Raw genomic sequence first — 22,246 nt, 5'->3', positions numbered from 1 at the left:
ACTGGTTATTTATTATGTTTATCGTCTGCTTCCCCATTTCTAGAATGCGAGGTGCATGAGGGCAGGGATCTTCATCTAATCCACTATGCATCCCTATGCCCAAAATCTAGAGTAAGTGTGCAAACTATGGCTGGCAGGTCAAATCCGGCCTCCTGCCTGTTTTGTATGGTCTATAAGGTAAGAATGATTTTAACATTTTAAAATGGCTTAAGAATTTTAAAAAAGAATGTTTTGTAATATGTGAAAATTATATACAATTCAAAATTCAGTGTCCATAAATTATCGGAACACAGCCAGGCTGCTTTTTATGCTACAGGGATCAAGTTATGACAGAGACCATTGACTGGCCTGCCAAGCTAAAATATTTACTATCTGGCTCTTTACAAAAAAAGTTTGCCAACACCTGACCTAGAGCATAGTAAGTGCTCAATAAATAGGTGGTGAATGAGTAGATGGTACAGCCTCTAAAATTTTAGAGTGAAAATGAACTATGCAGCCAATAAAAGTATTTAAAGTAGATATGAATAAGGAAAATCTTTGCTACTGATTGAGGATACAGAGGAAAAGCTTTAGAGAATTTCTCTCAATTTAATTATTTTATTGCCTAAGTTTGAGGAAATTACAAGTAGTACTAAATGCTGTTCCATCTGTCTGTAGCACTCTTCCCCCAGATAAATATGGTAAGCTCCTTCACTTCCTTCAAGTCTTGGCTCAAATGTCATTTTCTTAGTAAGGCCCTCCTGACCACCCTATTTAACGTTGCTAGCTCCCTCCAATTGGTGTTCCCTGTGCTGCTTCACTACCCTCCCTCCCTTCCTTTTTTTAAAACTCCATGGCACTTACTACATCTGACATACTGTATATTTTACTTGTTTGTTTTGTCTATCCCCCAACATGAAGGGATTCTGTCTGTTTTTTTGTTCAGTGCTGTACCCCAGATTCTAGAACAGGCCTAGGCATATAGTAGGAGTTCAGCAAATATTAATGAATGAATAATCAGGTAATGCGTATATAAAGTACATGGCCCATAGTAAGCATCCAACACATTTTAGTTATTGTTAATAATTTGGATACTTTGGGAAATTATATCAATTTTTATGTCATTAAGGGACAATGTATAAAATTATGCTTTGATATATTAAAAAGGCTGAATAAATTAATACAGCTTCCTAAGCATCTCTCATACTTTACCTTGAGAATTAGCTATGTACTCTGGCAGAATCAGGAAGGAATTAGTAATACAAAGAGAACAGGAATCAGTCTTATAGTACCAGTAATAGAGACATCCTTCTTAATCAAGATTTTGAAAGCATGTTTCATGTTGATACTTATTTTATTTTGAAAGAAATCTCATTTAAAAAGCTTCATATTTAGCCCCACTGTTCATTTATGCCCCTGGATGAAGTGCAAACATTTGGATGTTCATTCATCTGAATAATATCACTAGTTAAAAACTTCCATTATTACTAATAAAAATAGCAACAGTATTTATATTGTGCTATGGAAATTTAAACTGTTTCACAATAATTAATTAGTAAATGACATGACAAACACTATCTACATACTCTCATTTTAATAAACTATCATGTACTAGGATTTAATAGGAATGAAATCAGCCTAGATCTTACCTAATTAGAGAACATTTCTGTATTAGAAAATACAGTACTGAAAACTCAATAATTATTTCCAGTGGACAAGTTTTCATACTATGATCTAACAAAAATCTTACAGCTATTTAAAGTGTTAGAAATATAAATTTGTGACTCAATATTTCTGCCTTGGAGCGTGTCTTTATTTTTAATTAACAGTAAAGGTCCAATTTAAAGCAGAATGTGTCAACTGATTAGCTCGAAGTTCAAGATTCTGTCATACATGTCTGTACTGCAGACAAAAAGTTAAATGCAAGGGAATGAATGTAGTTTTTAGAACTTTTTTTAAAGTTAAAAGATTTATCTAAAGACTTTGACCCAATGGATAACCAAATGAACTATTTATGAAAGCAGATCTTTTTTTTTTTTGTTACAGACATTTAAATAATCTATATTTGTAGGGTGATATCTTAGAGATTACTTTACTATCAATATATAGAAGTAATAACCTGGTAGATAGCGTTACCTATGAAAGGTCCATCCCATCTGCTATTCTTGCTGAAAGCTTTTCATGCACCAGTAAACTCAGTAAATATCAGAAGATAAAGCATAAGCCTACCACGCCACGGATTTACTCCTAATGTCTCCTCAAAGTGCAGCCCGATGCAACGATTACAAATGATTTTCTTCTAATGTCATTTTACATAACCCTTTTTTCTGCATGAGTAGTTAGTGCGGAATGAATGAATGAATGCCATTAAAACAGTTAATCATTATCTAGGACACTGGCCTTACTCCCTTCACTACTAGGAATCTCCATGACAAAGGCCAAGAGATCAAAACGCCAGAGCTGCCTCAGTGTCCTATTTCTAACAGTAATTTTTTATGCAAATGACCTGCTGGGCATCTCTCTCTGTGACCTTGGGCTGCCCTTATCTAAACTGACTTTGATCCAATGAGGGCTTGTATCTAGTTGAAGCTCATTACTATATACGATCTGCAATCAATTGCACTAACTAAAGGGAATTTTCTACTCTTGTGAACGCAAAACAGACTTATTTTTTAAATCATACATATGCTTAGAAACTAGACTATATGTTTTTTATTAATCTAATTTGTTATATGAGTATATATTAAAGAGCAAATATATTAAGTACTTGAAGTAAATATATTAATGACCAAAATGTAACATTGATAAAGCACTGAGCTTAGCTCCAGTCCATCTGAACAAGTCACATTTGTATATACACCTCTCAAATCAATTATGCTTTTCATGTTTGAAAACTACCTTACTCTTTCAAAAATATTTCCAATTTCTTCTTTTAATAAACTCACTAATACCATTCAATACCAAAGGTATTGAACAATACCTTTCTTTTGGTATTGTTCACAATATAAATGCCAACAGAAATGTAACTGGTTCAAGGAAAATCACAGCTGGGGCCTAAAGGAATCAAAGGAAGAAATTTTAAAGTTGGGCAAATAGTTTTGCAGTGAACTGAACCAAAGCTGAGTCTGAAAAGGCAAAAAACGATCCCATATGACCAAAGATACAAAGGCTAATGTCTTGTCCTCCATTTTCAGTGTTTTTCTGGGGTGGGTCCTCACACCTGGGGATCTGAATTCCAGGTCTATTGCACCCATGATTTTAGACAAAGCCTTCCATTTGCATACTGTTCTGACAAATATTCACAGTATTACTTCCCTCTGAGAAATTCGGGGAAGAAAGTCTCTCCTCAAGCTAAAGGCTTTGAAACTATTTTAAAACAAAGCTTCCTTTATGAAGATTTTTAAGCTTTTTTTCCTCAGTGAAAAGAAAGAATTCAATTGTATTCCAGTGGACATTGCTACTAATTTCCCCTACATCCTAAAAATGCCATTAAAAGCACCATATATAATGATATACCTATATTTTTTATGTGTTAAAAAACTTTGTCATGTACCCAACAGACTCCCAATCCATTGGGTAATTCCTTAATTAGGCAGATTTTTGAAACATGTATTATGTACACAACAGACCGGAACGTCTCCTTTGGAGCATTTTCTAGTCTATCGGGTGATTACATCATTAAGCCACACATGCTATGTAGAAAAAATCCTTATGAAAATTCATGAAAAAATGTACAGCACAACATTAGCATGCAGCAGACGTGTATGCTTTTGATATTTTCTCTGTTAAAAAAAAACTACATGAAGTAATTAGTCCAGGTCATGAAAACATGAGAAAGGTACCAGATACTGGTGAAAACGAAAATTGCAAAAAATTGCATTTCTCATGGTTTAGCAGAGAGTAATTTGCTTTATTGGAAAATAGATTCTAAAACAGTGTTCATTTGAATTGCAGCAGAATAAAGGGTGTTGCTGTATTGATTTGATATTTCCTATGTACATGTAATTTCTTCACTACCCCTCTTTTGGATACTCTTAAGTTTTACAAGCCAATGGGCTGAAGGTTGCAAATGACCAGTGTGGTTATTGAAGTCCTTGAAGTACTGTATGTTTGTATACTTATATCTTCATTTTACGTAACCTAGAGTGTAAGGGGTTACATGACTGTATCTTTTTCAAGTCAAAACTACGTTACAGTAATAAGAATAGAGGTAAACTGTTGGTATAACTCCCAACCAGATTATATATTCACAATGTTAAGTGTTAGGCAAAATCTGAAAGCCAATATATTTGCAGACTAAAATCAATGAAGCATAAGTTTTATAAAAAGGAGCTATTAAATTTATTAATTTATGATTTTTCTTTTTGTAAATGACATTCTACCCCTACCCCCCAAAAAAGCCAACAACAAAAAAGAAAACCTCAGTAAGCAGAGAACAATGAACATATGCAAGACAGTAAGGATCACAGTAATTCACCCCCTGAATGTTCTAAATCTTCATGGCTTAAAAAGTATCCCAATTTTCTCCAAAGGTAGTGGCATTTATTCACTGGGCCATAGCTAATTTTACATGGAATGCAAAAATGTTAGTTTAAGTTTAATTCACCACCTTATTTAAATAAATCCAATGTAGCTCTCAAACTGCAGAGCTATCCCTCCGTCTATTTTAATTTTAAAGTAAGTTAGCAAAGGCTTCCTTCTTAATCCCCAGAGACTACCTACATAGTGACACAAACGCACAAATTTATGACAGCAACATAAATGCTCTTCTGAAGTAATGTGCAACATTAAGTGAAAATCGTTTCCTGGAAAGATATTATAGGTATCTATATTTTATTTGCCATCTTAAACATATCTGGGTCTTTATGGCCTTATTTTAAAAATGTATTTCCTTTTTATATTTCCTGGTGCAAATGGACTGCATAAATAAGCAATGTGCTATGAGGCTTCAGACCAGCCGATAAAACCTTTCAATTTTCATGCCAGCTTCTTCTTTTGTAATTCAAATCCGCCTGGAAACTGGCAGCTCTGAAAACTGAAACAAGCACTGCCACAAATACCTTGTAATGCTATCGACCTTGTCTGCCCATGCAGTGAGAAAAGGGGATGCGTATGTGTCTGCAGCCATCCAGATAACACAACTCATTTTTTGGGGGGTGGGGGGGATAACAGAAGCCAGCCCCAGACTCTGCACCCAAAGCAGTCATTACCAGTCACACTGGAGAATAAGTCTCTTCAAAATACACAGTGCATTTAAAAACCATATATGAGGCTGAGCCACTGCTGTCATTACCAATTTTAATTTAGCTCCTTCAGTTTGCCAGCCAGATAAACTCTTTAGTGCTGTTTTTTAATCTATTTGCCACATTTTATGTTTAAGATTATAGTAATATGGACAGGAGAAGGAATCACTTTTAGGGGAAATAAAGAAATAGATCCGCTTATCAGCGCCCATCAGAAAGTTCATTAATCAGCCAGGCTTTGTGCCCTCTAAATTGAAAGGTTAAATAATCCTCTCAGGAATATTTCTTGGCCCCTCCGCCAATTGTCCGGAGAGGAGCTGCCATTCATAGTACGAGGGATCGGTGACAGGGTATCTTACCCCTGTTTGGACCCCAAACAATGATGGACAAATGGCCTGGTTTACAAAGAACCTTTTAGTACATGGATGGAAAACGACCACAAGCTTTGATGCAGGGTGGAGGGATGAGGAGGGCATGGAGACATGATGTGGGGGAAGGGAAAGAGAAGAACACATACATGTGTGAATCCATAGATATTTTATCTGAATGTTTATTGGGGTAGACTATAAAACACAGAAACCACATTAATATACATCTACCAACCACACGCAGGACTTAACATATTCAAATCTGCTTGTATATTTTGCATACAATTGCACATAAAAAAATTGTAGAATAAAAGAACCACAGCTTTATTATATTTATTAGCTAATACACACGGGATCCAAATAAGCCCCGAGATTTTCATTTTTGCCATAACTCCACACGACTTACAATACATACTTCTCCCCCTCCCCATACCCACCCGTGCTTATTCTACTGAAATACTCTTAACCATCAGTCACAAAGGTAGAGAATTCCACAGCTGTAAATATCTGTTTAAAGGGGGGAAGTAATGCTTTTTTGCTTTTACAATATGCTCCATCTTAGCTCCTACATGTCTTAAAGAACAAACATGGAATAGGAATGCTCTTTGAAAGAATACCAATCACATCCACTGAGGAAGTGCTTAATTTTGTGTTGCCCTTTTTGCTGGACCTATATGAGAATACGGTGGGAGACTGCAAAACAACTGAACAGTCTCTTATAACTCAACATTTTGCTGTGAAATCAGGCTGGTTTCTGGCATCAGTCATGTGAAGGCCATGAAGCAGTTTTACCTGAAGTGCAAAAAACTGATATGCTATTTTTGTTTCATTTCTCATCTGATTAACATAAACCCTCTACCACTAGCAGAAAGTATTATATTTGGTTATGATAGATGACTATATTCAGATGACACTGAAGTTACCACCTAAGAATTATACATTTATTAACAATATATTTTTTCAAAATGGTATCATTATATCTTTATATGGCACACATTTTATTTAGTCATTTTCACTAAAAGAGAAAGTAGAGTAAATATGTTTGTGATCTACTCTTAAGAGTCTTTATAATGATTTTTAGGCAAATCAAATTAAGAAAATAATTTGTTTGCTATAATTTAATTAAAAGTTACTCACCTACATTTCTAGAAAGACAAGCATAAATAACTAGAAAATGAAAACTGAGGTAAATAATTTTAACTAAAGACACTGTTTGTGGGGATTTTAATTTCAATAGCTATAAAGAGGACAAATTTTTAGGAGACAGACAGTAAAGGGGTCATTACGGATCTCCTCATCGTAGGCAAATAAAAGGCTTCACAATACATAATCTGAGTTTGGGCTATTAGTCCAGTTGCTATCTCTACAGGAGTGAGGAATTTGTGGGTTTGCTGTATTGGAGCTCACAGAGTGTTGAACACAGGCTAAGTGTTAGGTATTGTGCTAAGTACTTTACATTTATTATCTCACTACATACTTATAACAGCTCTAGAAGGCACTATACCCATTTTTCAGATGAAGAAACTGAGGGTCTCAGAAGGGAAATATTTTAACTAGGTTTGCACATCTAGTAAATGAAAGAGCCAGAATTTAAACCAATGTTTGATCCCAAAGCTGGCATTCTTTCCCCTATATTATGATAAAAAACATTCCTTAGTAATTTCCTCAGAAATAAGTCTGTCCTTTCCGCCCAATTTTATAGCACATTTTTCTAAGGACTTCAGTAAAATGAGAAGGAAATGTGGTATAAAGACAAATAAATGAAATGTGAGAGATCCAAGAAAGAGAGAATTGAGATTTTATTATACAAATGAAGTTAAGGAACAACCAAAACTTAGTTCCCCTAACTGAAAAGAAATGTGGGTAATCCACAAATACATGTAAAGGAACAATATTTATGTAAAATGGGTATTTATAGACATGGATATATTACACATTATAAAGATGACCTTATAATCTAGCTAATAGATTCAATTTTGTATGATTTTTGAAAAATGGAATTAAAATATCGAGATAGCTTTATTACCAGCTGATTCACACAGTGAATTATTTTTACAAAGCTAATATGAATTTCTGAACATTCCCATTGAATATTTGTTTTTGAAATGTGATCTGCCAGTGTAGTGGTACACCAATTAAGGTACGATCTATTTTAATTCCAAAGATACTAAAAATATATTTTTGGTTAAATGTCCTCTAAACATGAAGCATTTTTCTTCATATAATAGTTTTGATATTTCTAAAAAACCAGAGTTGTTGGTCTTGGAGGACCACTGCCGAACTCAAAATAGCTGGAAGAAAATATTTACAAATGTACAAAAATATGACTCTCATGACTTTCTGGCATGTGGGGATCAAATGGCAAATGAATTTCAAGTCTAAAATCTGATTGAGTTTATCAGTAATTCATTAACTTTTAGTCTTTTAAGAGATTTTGCTTCTAAAACCTTAAACTTAATTCAACTTAAGTTTACAACTGTAGTTTATACCATAACAGAAAATGTAACACGAGTTCAGAGAGATTGTTCATGTCAATAACTCAAGGGGTTCTTTCAGGAATCTTTTCCTGCAGATTAGTCAAATGACTGACCAAAACCTTTAAAGGTTATGGTTGATCATGACTGTGAATGACTAAGTGATTCCTAAATACTTAAGACCTGTTAGGAATTATTGTAATCTACCATGTCATTCACATGCATGACTACTAAAAGGAATGCTTAATACAAATATCACTGGTCCAGTATACTTTACTTTTATTCTTGCACTGAAATGTCCAGAGAAGATCATGACAAGCTCAATCACCTGGAGTATATTTATTTAAGGAATACATGAATCACCCGTTCAAAGTACATATGAAAAATAATCACTTGAATATGCTAAAATTATTCTACCTAATAGTTGTATGCTCTTTACGTGTACTTAACATGACAAAGAACAGGCACCATTCAACATTTCAGAGTTCTGAACGCTAATTTATTATATACTGTTCAGTGTTAAAACTTCACGGATCTTGAAAATTCTCAGGCTACCTGTTTTACATTCATTTTTGTCATAACAGGGACAGTATTTCAAAGTGTAGAGCTTCAAGGAAAAAAACAACGTAGTTTTCTTTGGGATTATATGAATAATGTATGTGTTTTTTAAGGAAAATAAAGAAAATATTTTAAAAATGTTATATATATATTAAAATTATAAACACTTAGAAATTGGAATATAATTACCACAAAATTTAAGTATCAAGAAGAAATTGCCCCTACAATAACTAACTATAATTCCTTTGTAAGTAAAGGTGAACATAACTAGGGAAAAGAAAAAAAGAGTTAGAAAATTTTGTTCAATTACATTTGAACAAAAGTCCAAATGTAATTTTGCATCTTTCTATCATCCTCAGGAGAAACATTTATTAACAGGTAAGAAAATAAAGACCACAACAGGAATTCCTTTACATTTTTAAAACAGAAGTAAAACTTGAAGTCCATACAGTAAATATGTAAGTCTTAAACGTAACAGACTTTGCTGCCAGCCACTAAGGGGCATATAAACAAGCACAGGGATTGTTTTGTCAATTGAAGAAAGGAAGTTGCTGTTAGAGTTTTAGATTCAATTAGTTTATTATTAGCAACATGTACTACATAAAAAATAAATAGAAATTACAATGATGGGTGATTAGGACATTAAAGATTTAGAAAATGACAAAAACACAGCTGCTTGTAGGTCAAAACATTTGTAAAGAATCTCTTCTAAATTGTGTGAATGCTACATACTTTTCATTGCTTGATTATCTGAAACACTTAAATCTACATTAGAATTATTTTCATAAAGCAAATCTACATTAGAATTATTTTCATAAAGCACTTGATATTATTTAAATATATTAAAACAAGAAACAACTACTCAAAATATTCCATTATTGACTTCCCATTTAAAACAAATTAATTTTTGCATTAAAATATTAGAAATCAAATAAGTTGGGCATTCTCTCTGAAAGGGATGACACTTCAATATTTCTCTGACAAAATGAAAATATGAAGGCTCTCCCATGTGCTTCAATAAATAGAAATAAACTATATTCAAATATAATAATTTTATTCTACTCCCATTCAAAAACAAGTTTGTATACACACAATGTCTAGAGATCTGAGGCAACATTGCGAGAGGAAAAATAACATATGCATTTATAATTCACAATGTTCACTTTTTTCCCCTTCCTTTTACTGAAGCTTTAGAAAATTGCTTTTTGATGATTTGGCAAATTGTATTTATTTTTAAATGAATCTCATTTATTGAGATTGATAATTCCAGGTTTCATTTGCTTTGAAATTGCATTTTCCAATTGCTTCCAATGTTAAGTTCTAGCAAATGTGGTCCAACACGCTCGTGAAAAAAATCAGTTGACCTATTCTGTAAATGTAGTAATTATCTTTTACACTAAATTCAAAACATGGTAAGACTGAACTAAAAAGTTATTAGCAAAATGTTGACACTAAATTCTTTAAGAACAAGGTGAATGTTTAAATAAATATTAAAGCATTCACATAAATTTTCCATTTGAAAAAAATCTTTAAAAATTTTGGTCACTGTCCAAATGTATTTCTATCTGTTATCACAGATGGAGTTTTAGAAAAATAAGTTATCAATGCTTATTCAGAAAATTCTTTTTATTCAGACACCAAAGTAACTTGAAACAGAAAGCAGTGTGATTTACTTTATAAGTACTACAATGGAAAGATGGCCCTGAAGTACTACAAAATAGTCATGTACCATCTGAATCCTCAGAGCATGATTATATTCACCTCAGTAGTGTTCTAGTATTGAGGGCATTTTTAATAAACACTAAAACTCTGAAAATTTGACAGAGATGTAATATCTTAATAGCAACACTTAACCACAGTGATTCAAGACATAGAGGAAAAAACCCTACAATTTAAAGAAGAGTATTCCCAGTTCTTAAGGAAATTGGCAAAGTGAATTGAACAACCAAAAATAAGAGCCTCCAAAATGAATTTATAAAGTCTTAGTTTGTGAGAATCTGTATGCCAGGGCTCAAAAAAACGTAGGAAGAAAAAGTTTATTTAAATAATTCTAAAATAGGGTGAGGCCTAGTTCTCACTCTATTTGGAGGTAGTTGACATTTTAAAATGCAGTATGTAACCAGTTCTATTTCCTTTGATACACACACACACACACACACACACACACACACACACACACACACACAAGAAAAAAGAAAGTCCTATCTCTTGATATCTACTGTGTGGATGGGGTTCTTGTGGGTTTTGCAGTTCTGCTTATGTAGCCGAGGAGCTCTCAGATTCTGAGATTTAGGATTCCCAACATATATTCAATGAAGAGAGAGAGACAGAGGAGTTTTGTCCATGAAAAGAAAAGGTTCTGGCTTGGGCTGACTTTTTAAAACTCTTTTAGACTCTTTAATTTTTTCTCACTTTAAGTTAAGTAAAATATATTCCATTTTAGTATTAGGTAGAAAATTGTTACCCACCCTAACTTACATCATAATTCCAGGATAAAGCCCTTTGTACAGTTATTGTCTTATAACCAAATTCCACTTTCTCAGTCTTTCCTTCTGGACTGTAAAACATAGTTCTAAAATTAAATTTAAATCTTTTGACATTTAGGGTTACCTATTCTATGGTATGGCAGAGAATGTTTTAGAGAGTAACATTTGTTTCCATACTGTGAAAATCCAGAAAACACATTTCTAAATTGATGTTTCCAGGTAAGGAGAGAAAACTGAGTGGCAAGATGGAATGATATTGTTAATTATTGTCTATAAGATATACTCTGGTATTCAACTGGTTCAGGTAAGACTACTATTAATTACTAGTAAACTCAGGTTACAAGCCTTTCCTAGACTAGAAAGGAAGACAAGGAAACTACTCCGCTCCATGTCCCTGTGAGCAAGTATTTTACTTTTTGAATTCTAGGCATTCCAAACATTATATATAAAGAAACATTTAAAACTTAATTCTTCCAAAAAGGTTGCATTTTCTTCCTGTTTAAACTTTTAGTTAAAATAAAAGGTAGTAGGTTGTAACACATCTTAACAATGCACACAAAGAAATCCAAGCGCAAAATTAAACATAAAAGATGTATTGTCCTTTTTGGTTCTTAATACATACGGCCCCCAAATAGCAAACTCTTGGTTAACTTTTTTAAGTAGATTAAAAACAAGATTAACAAAATGTCCAAAGCATGTCAAATTATAGCCTCTACTAGTTAAAAATTCTGCTGGTTGTAAAACTCTGTTGGTGGCCATTTTGGCCTAGGATTTTTAATATAAATGAGACTAGAAATGACAGGGGATGGGGGAAGGGACTTTCCTTCTTGAATAGTTAAAGAGGGGAATTTTTTTTATCTAGAATGAGTTATCTGAAAGATGAAAAAGAATATTCAAAGTTAGGCTTTACCAAAATCTGAAAATATAACAAATTAAAATATAAGAACAGTGCTATATTACTGAAGATTTAAAAAACTTTCTAAACATTTTCTGAAGGAGGTAAATACATAAACTATTTGGAGAAATTGTTTAATTGCTAAATAAAAATCATATATTTTTCTTTTTCCCATGCCGGTCTCCAAATTGGTAATCTAAAGTCATTAAATTACATGACATAATTTTATAGCCATTAAAATATATAAAGAAAAATGACATGGCCAAATAGTTGTTATAATATGGATACATACGTACATATACAAAAATATATGTAGTGTCTTAGAGTTTTATTAGCATGTACCGTTTAGAATGATGGTCTTATTTTTTTATTAATGAAGTCTAGTCAAGTCTGGTTAAAAAGCTATTCTATTCAGATATAAGTTGTAAAGGAGACTTTATCTGATCTCTCATGAAATTGCTGAAAATAGTGAACACCTCTCTTTTTTAATTTTCCTCTTATTTCAGAATGAGGAAAGTGTGTTTTAAGGAATTCTTGATTTGATTTGATTTCACAGGTCCATTTACACCAGTCAACTTACCATCTTTCTTATGTGTTTGAGAAATAAAACTCTGTTTAACCTATAGACTTTTTTTTTTTTTTTCAAAGAAAGTGATTCCTGGATAGCCCTTAAATTGTAGTAGCTAAACTTTAGGTTGTGTAAATGTCCTTCTATTCTCACTGACTGAGAGTCAGATAAAAGCAATAGAAAACTTCTTAAATGTAGACATTTCCAAATTAGATATACAAATCAATTTCTCCCCTCAAAAAGCATAGTTCATTTTGGGTAAGGAATGGGCATGTTTTGGTTAGAAAAAGAAATTAATCAATGATTAAGTGTAGAAATACCCAGTTTTAAGAAGATTGGATTAAATGAATATACAGTAGCAGTTCTAACCTGGGCTTTATTACTCGGTCATTGCCCTGATTGACGCCACATTCACGTGTGAGGGCTACTATGAGTCAATAGATGGCAGTCCATCGCCTAGTAAAAGAGCTGAAGATGACTAAACTCATCATGCATCTTGCTTTCATTCAAGATTAAATATTGCTCAATTGCACACATTAGGATATTTCCTATATGTGTAATTATTTGGCTATTTTGCTGAATTGATATAGATGTACATGTTTATAAATATACTTGTTTTGCATTTATACTTGCACCGTAAACTAACTCTTAATTACTAATTATTAATTTAAACTTGACAATTATGAATTGTGATAGTTATTTCAATATTATTTTGAAAAATTAATCAGGATTCCAAATTAAGACAAACTTTTCAAAATGATTTTGTTAAACTTATAGATAGAATATACTGTAATTTCCCCAAAGGCAAATTCGTTTTGTTATTTTTTTCCCCAACTATTCCTTTTACAATTTATGTTTTTCAAAAGCTACAATATTAAATGAACCTTCAAATATCTGTTATACTAAACACTGATTTCTATACTTCTATGACAGTTATATAAAAGAATGCAGGTGCAAATAATGAAAAGAATGGCTTTAAAATAGTACTTTCTATACTTCAAGTTTTCAAGATTGGAATTTTCTAACTTAGGGGAAAAAGGAAAATTAATGCAATGTCAAATCCATTAGGCTATTACTTAAAAAAAATGTTGATGAAAAACTTGCTATACAGTTACAAAGAGTGACTGTGATCTTGAAAAGTGTAATACATGATTGGATTCCAATTAAATTTAGGCTAAGAATTTCACCACAGCCTGTTAGGATAAAAAAAAATTGCTACCCTAACACAAACATAATGTATTCATATGAGTTACACCTGTAACATATGTGTGTGTGTGTGTGTGTGTGTGTGTGTGTGTGTGTGTGTGTGTGTGCGCGCGCTCGCATGTGCATGTATTTATTTAAATTTTTTTTTGGAGTAGGGGATAACACTAAAGATTTTTAACAAAACTCAATTTGGGACTGAGGATAGTTAAAGAATTACAGCTTTCTACCGAGAATCTTTAAACAAATTAAACAGTGATAACAATGTGAAAACAAACCACCTGATGTACTTCTTGTGCTTGTGATAGGCACAATTGAGTCTACTTATTGGTTTATTTTTACTCCATAAGAGGAGAGCAGTAAGAAGATGTGTTTTGTAGAAACTCTGCCCTTTCTATTTTTACTATGTCTTCCTATAAACAAAAACTTTTTAATAAGTTAAACTTTAAAGAACTGATTTTAAATATACTGCATAGCTGTATAATTACAAGAGTAATTTTTAATGTTGTCTCTTGCTCAGCACAACATATTTAATACATTAAAAGAAATGATGAGTAGGGCTATGGTGAATTATTGAAATTATTTAAGCTAAATAATAAAAATAAACTGACTTCATAATATTGAGCATTAACCAGTTGATTCCACAGCAACTATTTTTTTTGCTCCTACTTAGTCTAAAATCACACTAAAAGGAAACCATAGAATTAAATAACTTTAATGGTATTAAGCAGATATTTATACACTTTGAATATCAAGAGAAGCTTAAGGATATGACAGTTGAATTGTTCTATATGAAAGATACACTAAGTTTTTTTCTAGCTTCACTGAAAAATATGTGTAAACATTTCAGTAAAGCCAGAAAAATGATAATGGAAGATAGTGTGGACTGTATGCTTGTGGACTGTAGATACAACATTTTAAAGATGCTGGATTACTACTATTTTTTTGCTTCTAGCATACTTCTCCCCTTTAATTTAATGAATGTGGTCTAGGAAGACTGAGAAATACCATGATGTAATCGTTAAATGATGTGAGTAATAAAAAACAATCAAAATCTTTTAAGAGCAGGAAGATAAAGGATAGAGGAGTGGGCAGGGGAGAAGAGAAAAAGTGTATTATTGCTTTCTCAGTACAAAAACTCTTCAGATGTTTATTATCTTCCAGTAGAAGATGCTTGTCTATATTTTATGGTCAGCAGTTCAGAGAAGGGTAAATAGGCTGGGTCTTGGGGAAAATAAAAAAGGTGTTTCTACTTACCGTTAGGTGATACTGCCTCCAGATTTCTGGGCAAGCCTGGAAAATAAAAATATTGATCAGCTGGGAGCATGAAACAAGGTACTTTACAGCCTGTTGGTTTTGGCATAACCCAGCATCCACTGGTGTCGGTCACAGGAAAATAAGAAGCTTAACAGAAAGGGTCTGCATTTCAGCTTCAAAAACCTGGCTAGACAGTTTAATTGAATTTTACACTGGTTTAACACACTCCCTGCCATTGTCAGAAAGCCAGTTACAAAGTTTTCTCTCTCTTTTTTTTTCTTTTCAGGTTAGAAGTTTTGGGTACTAAGATGTGATTAAGAGCCATAACTCGGTTAAACTGATAAATGAACAGCAGTGGTCAAAATCAATAAGACTCACCAAGTACACCTTCTAAAAGAACATTTTGAACCTTGGTAGTATGACAGAAAACTATTTAATAGCAATTGCTTTTAAGAAGCCTTCACTGTAGTTATATATTTCTGATGTTTTACCTAATCACTTGCTACTAACTTTCAATACTCTCTGACATAGATAACAAGAGAACTAAAAAAGCAAAACAAAAAACAACCTCAAGAATCTAAAGTCCATGCCTTTTCCCTTAAAAGCTGTCTTCTCAATAATAAATAAATTAAAAAAAAAAAAGCTGTCTTCTCCATCTTTACATTTATAGAGATATAACTTAAAAAACCCAATAAAACCTCAATACTCTGATAAAAGATGGATTTACAGAAACCAGAATAGGTAACAACAAAACAAAACAAAACAAAAGCAACAGCAGCAACAACAAAAACCAGTTAGGAGATATTTCCTTATGGATACATACATAAATCCTTCCGTATGCCTAAACTACGACTCTGTTAAGAGACACTTCTAACTGAGCTCTTTATGAATAGCTGATCAGTTTACTATCTTCTCAGAAAAAGAGCTGTTGAAGACAGAAAATATTTTTAATAACTATATTATAGCAATGATTTTAATAAATTAAACCACCAAGCTAAGTAAATGGCAATCCTTAAAGTGGATGTGAATTTATAGCTTTTGTTTAAAAATGTGTATATACACAAACATATACATACACATATCCATACCTAAAATTAGAATGAGTTAAATCTTTTTTTAAACCTTTATAATCTTTGACATACACTTTGAAACAATTCTTTACCTGATCTATCATTCCTCTTTCATTTATTTTTCAGGGTAGGGATAAAAGTAACAAAGATGATTCACACAATCTAAAAATATTATGGGTATGGCAATAATTCAGAAAATAACTTTTGAATGGCAAAATCTCTCCTGATTATACCATCATTAGTGATTAGATCAAAAAAGAGTAGATATGTTCCAACCATGCTGAAAATTTTATCCATTATGCATCTTAAGCTTAAGTATCCAATGTAATTTTCTAAAGAAAGGTGTGTAAATTAGACTATTTAGTGGTCAACTTTCCAATATAAATGTCACATTCATGTAAACTAAGGTGTCTGTCTAAAAGAAAGCCACTTAAAGACAGTAATTTCTGGATGAACAACACTGATCAAAAGGAAACTATTATTAGAAAGTAAAAAGTAGCTTCAGAAGCAAAGATCATGTTAGGTACCAAATAATAGACACAAACTTGTAGGACACAAAAGTTCTTATGTGTGTTATGTATGTACACACACACATATTTTTTATAAACATATTTACACACATAGATCTGATGTACAATATATCCTTAAATATTCATTCCTACCTTCTATCATAAGCTTTTGCTGTGTATATATAATTTGAGTTGGATTACTGTAGAGATAAGCAAGCAGTTATTTATACATTAGTTATGGATAGTTCTTGATTACCACAGTGTCCTCAGAATAATACGGTTGAAAAATCACAATCACTGAGTTGTCATACACTGGCAGAATGCCACTCTACCATGTGACCTTTTCTTGTGTTGCAGCAATTTAGTAATAAAAGAAAGAATTACTTGGTTTTTGAACAATCATCTGATTGCTCTGTATATGAAGATGATGCCTGATATAGAAAATGAGTACTGAGAGACATGAAACTTCTTTTCTTTTATTAGACAATACTGTTACAATTTAAAAAATACTATTTGACTACCTCATAAGTACTTTTATTCAACATTACCATAAATAGTTTCATTTTACCATTTTCTATATATTTCCATGTAAGGTTAAAAAGAAAAGAAATATTTCACTTAAAAATGGGTGCCATTATAAAGTGTATATCTTTATTTTTAGATATATGATGTATAACTATGTATCATTAATGAACTTTTAAAATGTAAATTTTTTTGCTTGCTGTGGCTTCTATTTCTTTTAACCATTCCTTAGCTGTTGCACATATTTTTCTTTTTGTCAAATAATGTCATAGTATGTATATTTATATATAGGCATGGAAAACTTAGATAGAATGAAGTAAATTCTATAGCAAGAGGATTACTATTACAACTGGAGTGTTTAAAATTTTTTATTTAAAAATATTTAAAATGAATGAAGTGTAGAGATACAAAGACTAATGGAAGAAACTGGAAAGTCCAGAAAAAAAATAATAAATAAAATGAAAAACTGGTCTGCCGTGGAACTTATCTAAGATGAAAATGTAACAAACTATTAAAATACAGTTGTATTTGTTGGTTGTCCTGGTGATCTCACCTTACTGGCACTTAGATGGATGGCAACCCAAAGAGCCTCCTCAAGCCCCACAACTGAAAACACACACAGTGTACTTGTACATCTGTTTTAGCAATGTGCTACACTGTTTGCCAACTTTTGCCCAACTCGTTTTCCCCTCTATTGTATTTTGTATAATAAACCATACATGAATAACTGAGTGTTATTACTCACAAAATTCAAAGATGAATCAACACCGTTTGCCACACCAAATGAATTGAGAGTTTATATGTGCATTTCGACCCATACTGAATTTTATCAGGTGATAATTATTGTTTTATGAGAACAACGGCTTAGTGCATCTGTTGTTTAATTCCCACTTCCCTATTCTCAAATGTGAACATCAAAGAAAATAAAACACTCAATCTTAAACAGCCCCTGACAGCAGACCAAGACTCAAGTGCTCAATAGACAAGGCCCTTGCCACCAGTTCTCATATTTCCACAACAATGAACAAACACAAAAACAGCACTAAGCAGCCTTTCCTCCTCCTCAGCTCCCCTTGGCCAGTTGTCTGCCTTGTACTAGAGAGAGCCCTTGAACGCAGCCCTGCTGGGAACACAGCACAGGAGAAAGGATTAGCCTTACTAACATGCTAGCATTTGCAAAAGGGAAGAAAAAAAACCCCAGTACTGTATTTGGTATATGAATAACCAAAATGTATGAGCTGACAAGAGACCAGGACAGGCCTGTGGCTCCCCGGGAGAAAATGTAGCTGTGATGAGTGACAGGGCTTTCAGGAAATATGTTCACAATCACAGACAGTGAAGGCCATGACCTAGATCGTTTAAGAGCTTGTCTTGTCAAATTATCAAAAGCTTCTTCCTCTCTGAATAAAGAGTGACATAAGTGAGTGTCAGAAAGCTGCAGGCTGACAAGCCAAGCATACAATAACAGAATGCACGTCACATACATGCTGAACACCGCCACTGCTAGCGGCAAATCTTAATGAGAGCGCGGCCAGCCCAGGAGACTTGGGTCCCTGCTGGCATAGCTACTCATCTCACAAAAATCCTTCAGCTCCAAGTCAGTTAGGCTCTGACACGACAACTACAATTACGAAACACAACTTTTTAACAGAATCCTCTGGTGCTTTGTCAAAGCCTCTGTTGTTAGGAGCTGGCCTCCTCAAGTCACTGCAGCAAAACAAAAGATTTAATAAAACAAGCAACATTCATTGATGGTGAATAACATAAATAAAAAGAGAATAAAGAGAATAATTTAGTTTAAAATTTGTTGAATGAAAAGATACGGGAAGAAAAGCACTCCAGTCTTTGAACTCAACCACTATCTTAACTTTCCCACAGGCACATTAATGTAATTTTAGGTGCCTGCATTAAAAAAAAAATGCTTCTACTCTGGAGCTCTGTCAGCAGGCTTTTCATATAATTATAGCTATCAAGTCATCTGACTGTCCGCATACTTTGGTAGTCATTGTGTATATATACTATTTTTCAGAAACACAAAATATTTATATATCCTGTTGTATATGCACTCTGAATACATGTGAAATAAAATGTCTTCCATATGGAATATTTTGAAGAGAATATCTTGGGCATCAGCCTTCAATCAAAATTCCATAAAGATTGCTACAAGGTCTGAAATCACAGAAACAGACAATTAAATTCAAGATAAATTATTATTTTAATAGTGTTTTATATTTCCATTGTATAAAAATTTGTCATTCATGGTAAAGAGGAGTCATAACCGTACAACAGATATATGTAGCAGTCTATACAGAGTATATATAATTTTTTTTTTAACTTACCAATCAGTATGGAAAGCCATGCATTGGTCTCTATCTCTAAGCTGCCTCCAAAATGAACCAGACTTCATAAAATCATCTTCCCATACAAGGTCAAATTTTTACCAATCCCTATACTCTTAATCCTCTGTAATCAGGGAAACCGACAAGCCTAATTTTTTGCTCAAAGATATTTCTCTTTGATATTCTCCCCCTAACTTAAGTGCAGTTATGAGGGTATAGAGTTTGTCAGTAGTAGATTACATTTCAGCTTTATTTAAAAATACAATTTTATATTTTATTGGAAATTATATCAAAATAATCAACCAAAAATAAAATAAATCATACATATATTACACTGGGTTACCTTAAGCAACTGTATTTCCATTAAAAAAAAATTTCACCTCAGAGAATCACAAATCTTTTCAGAGACTTTTTTTTTTTTTGCCATACGCGGGCCTCTCACTGTTGTGGCTTCTCCCATTGCGGAGCACAGGCTCCAGACGCGCAGGCTCAGTGGCCATGGCTCACGGGCCCAGCCGCTCTGCGGCATGTGGGATCTTCCCGGACCGGGGCATAGACCCTGTGTCCCCTGCATCGGCAGGCGGACTCTCAACCACTGCGCCACCAGGGAAGCCCTCCAGAGACTTCTTGATTACGATTCTAGACTACTAACATAACTTAATTTTACAAATAGTTGATAACATTTGTAATATATACTTGCTGGTTTTTAGCTAAAAGTAAACAATATGACAGCCAGTAAAATGAACCATGATAATGTAGTGGCTAGTATCAGTGACTCTATAGCCAAATGGTAGAATTCAAATCCTGGCTCTATTATTTACTATCTTGGGCAAGTTACATCTCTATGTCTCAGTTTCCTCATTGATAAAATGGGGACAACAGTACTTCTTCAAAGGGCTGTTGTAATGGTTAAAGAGTTGATAAGTATAAAGTCCTTAGAACAATGCCTGACACATAGCAAGCACTCTATTGTATTAATGATTGCAAAGATGACGTCAATTTGGCACTCTCCATACTTTTGATGCAAGAAATGATCATGAGGAAATCAGCATCAATTAGGTAGCTGAAATAAGTGAAATCTATTGTGTAATGGTCAATTCTTGGATGTGGCCAAACCTAAGAGAAAGCAGAAACTCAGTTTAAGTGAGCTGTTGATAAAGATAGGGGGAAAAAATCCCAAAGGACAAATAAAAAATGTAGATTTTGTTAGGATTTAGCTGCTTGTGGCAACCTTCCTCATAGGAAAAAAAAAATCCAGAAACATTAATGAACATCTACTATGGGCAAGTACCTATTTTTATGCATATTCAACTGAGGTCACCTCAGTAATGTTTTTAGTTGTTTGAAAATACGTAAAAAAGAATATTTGATCAGATAAATCTGATCTTGTATTTTATAGTTAAGCTTTGGACTTAAAAAAATCTTAAAATATTTTGATCACTGGTAAAAAACAAAAGTACTCCACATCATTCTCAAAGCTGATATACCCTTCATCAGTTCGCTCAAGCTTATTTGATTCTTTTTTTCAACAATGTTTAAACAATAATAACAACCCCAGCTTCCTTACTAACCTTTCCCTCTTGCCTTTCTTTCTTATAGAACCAGAGATCTATCACCTGAAGACTGGGAAAGTGGGTAGCAGAAAGGAGAAACTTTGGAGGGATAGATCCCTATAATTTTGATAACTTATCTGGCCACTTTAGTAGTGAGTATATAATCCATGTACACAGGTCAAGAGAGAGGTCTTATTTCCTGCTCTCTGGCATCTTAACTCCCTCTTTCTGTAACTTTCAGCACACTCAGATCTCCCATTTTTAAACAAGCAAACAAAACATCCCCTGAAAAACAAAACTCTATGCTGATGACACCCTTTAATTGTAACTGCTAGGAGCTGATTTCATTGCTCCTTTGGTATTGGTACTTATGTTCTGAGTAACTGTAAACTAGTTCTCAAAGGTGCTATACCACCCTGTTTCCTTAAGCTCACTAGCAGGCACCAGAAGTTTTAAACCAGATTAATAAGTGATAAACTAAAGGTAAAATAATTTTAAAATGAAAATTTAGACTTTCTTTATAAACCAATTATACAAAGTCCATCACAAACAACAGATACATAGAAGAGCACACTGGTTCAAATCACTGAAAATAATCCTAATTCATCTTAGCCAACTACATTATACTCCTTTTATTTATAATCATGCCCTACCATTCAGTTCTAGTTCTCTGATTCTCACAGAATTCTCCTGGGAAAATTTTCTTTTCATCTTCTCCCAAGAATCTTATAGCATCCAGGATATGTCAGGTATATGAGTAATCACCTTTAGGTCCAAAGTTGTGCTGAGACTGTACTAATTTTACCCCTAGAAGCTTTTTTTAAAAAATAACATTAAATATTATAAAAGTAATGCATATTCATTATATGAATAGAAAATACAAAAGCCACCTGAGATAATTACCATCTGAGATAATTGCAAACATTTCAGAATATTTCACTCCAAACTTTTTTCTATATACAAGCAATAAACAATTGAAACCAAAATTTAAGAAACAATACCATTTACAAGAAAATGAAAATACTTAGGTATAAACCTAAATATGAGGGGATTTGTATATACTGAAAACTACAAAACTCTGACAAGAGAAACTACAGAAGATCTAAATAAATGGAGAGGTATACTATGATGTTCATGGATTGGAAGACTCAAAATAGTGGAGTCAATTCTCCTCACAGTGATCTACACAGACTGAACACAATATCAATCCAAGTCCCATCAA

The 22,246-nt window shown here is 33.1% G+C and overlaps 1 protein-coding gene across 3 annotated transcripts in view; it reads right to left on the bottom strand.

Annotated features, from left to right (window-relative positions):
- ZCCHC7 (zinc finger CCHC-type containing 7) overlaps window positions 1–22,246 on the bottom strand; it is a 240,332-nt gene that overhangs the window by 16,337 nt on the left and 201,749 nt on the right. For all 3 annotated transcript variants that reach the window (XM_082643237.1, XM_082643236.1, XM_082643238.1), the window contains exon 6: window positions 15,032–15,067. In XM_082643237.1, the coding sequence (XP_082499363.1) occupies window positions 15,032–15,067 (36 nt within the window). The remainder of the gene's footprint in view (window positions 1–15,031; window positions 15,068–22,246) is intronic.

The sequence above is a fragment of the Mesoplodon mirus genome (genome assembly GCF_964341445.2).
Source record: "Mesoplodon mirus genome assembly, chromosome: 1".
Taxonomy (NCBI): Eukaryota; Metazoa; Chordata; class Mammalia; order Artiodactyla; family Ziphiidae; genus Mesoplodon; species Mesoplodon mirus.
This window is presented reverse-complemented; position numbering and strand designations above follow the sequence as displayed.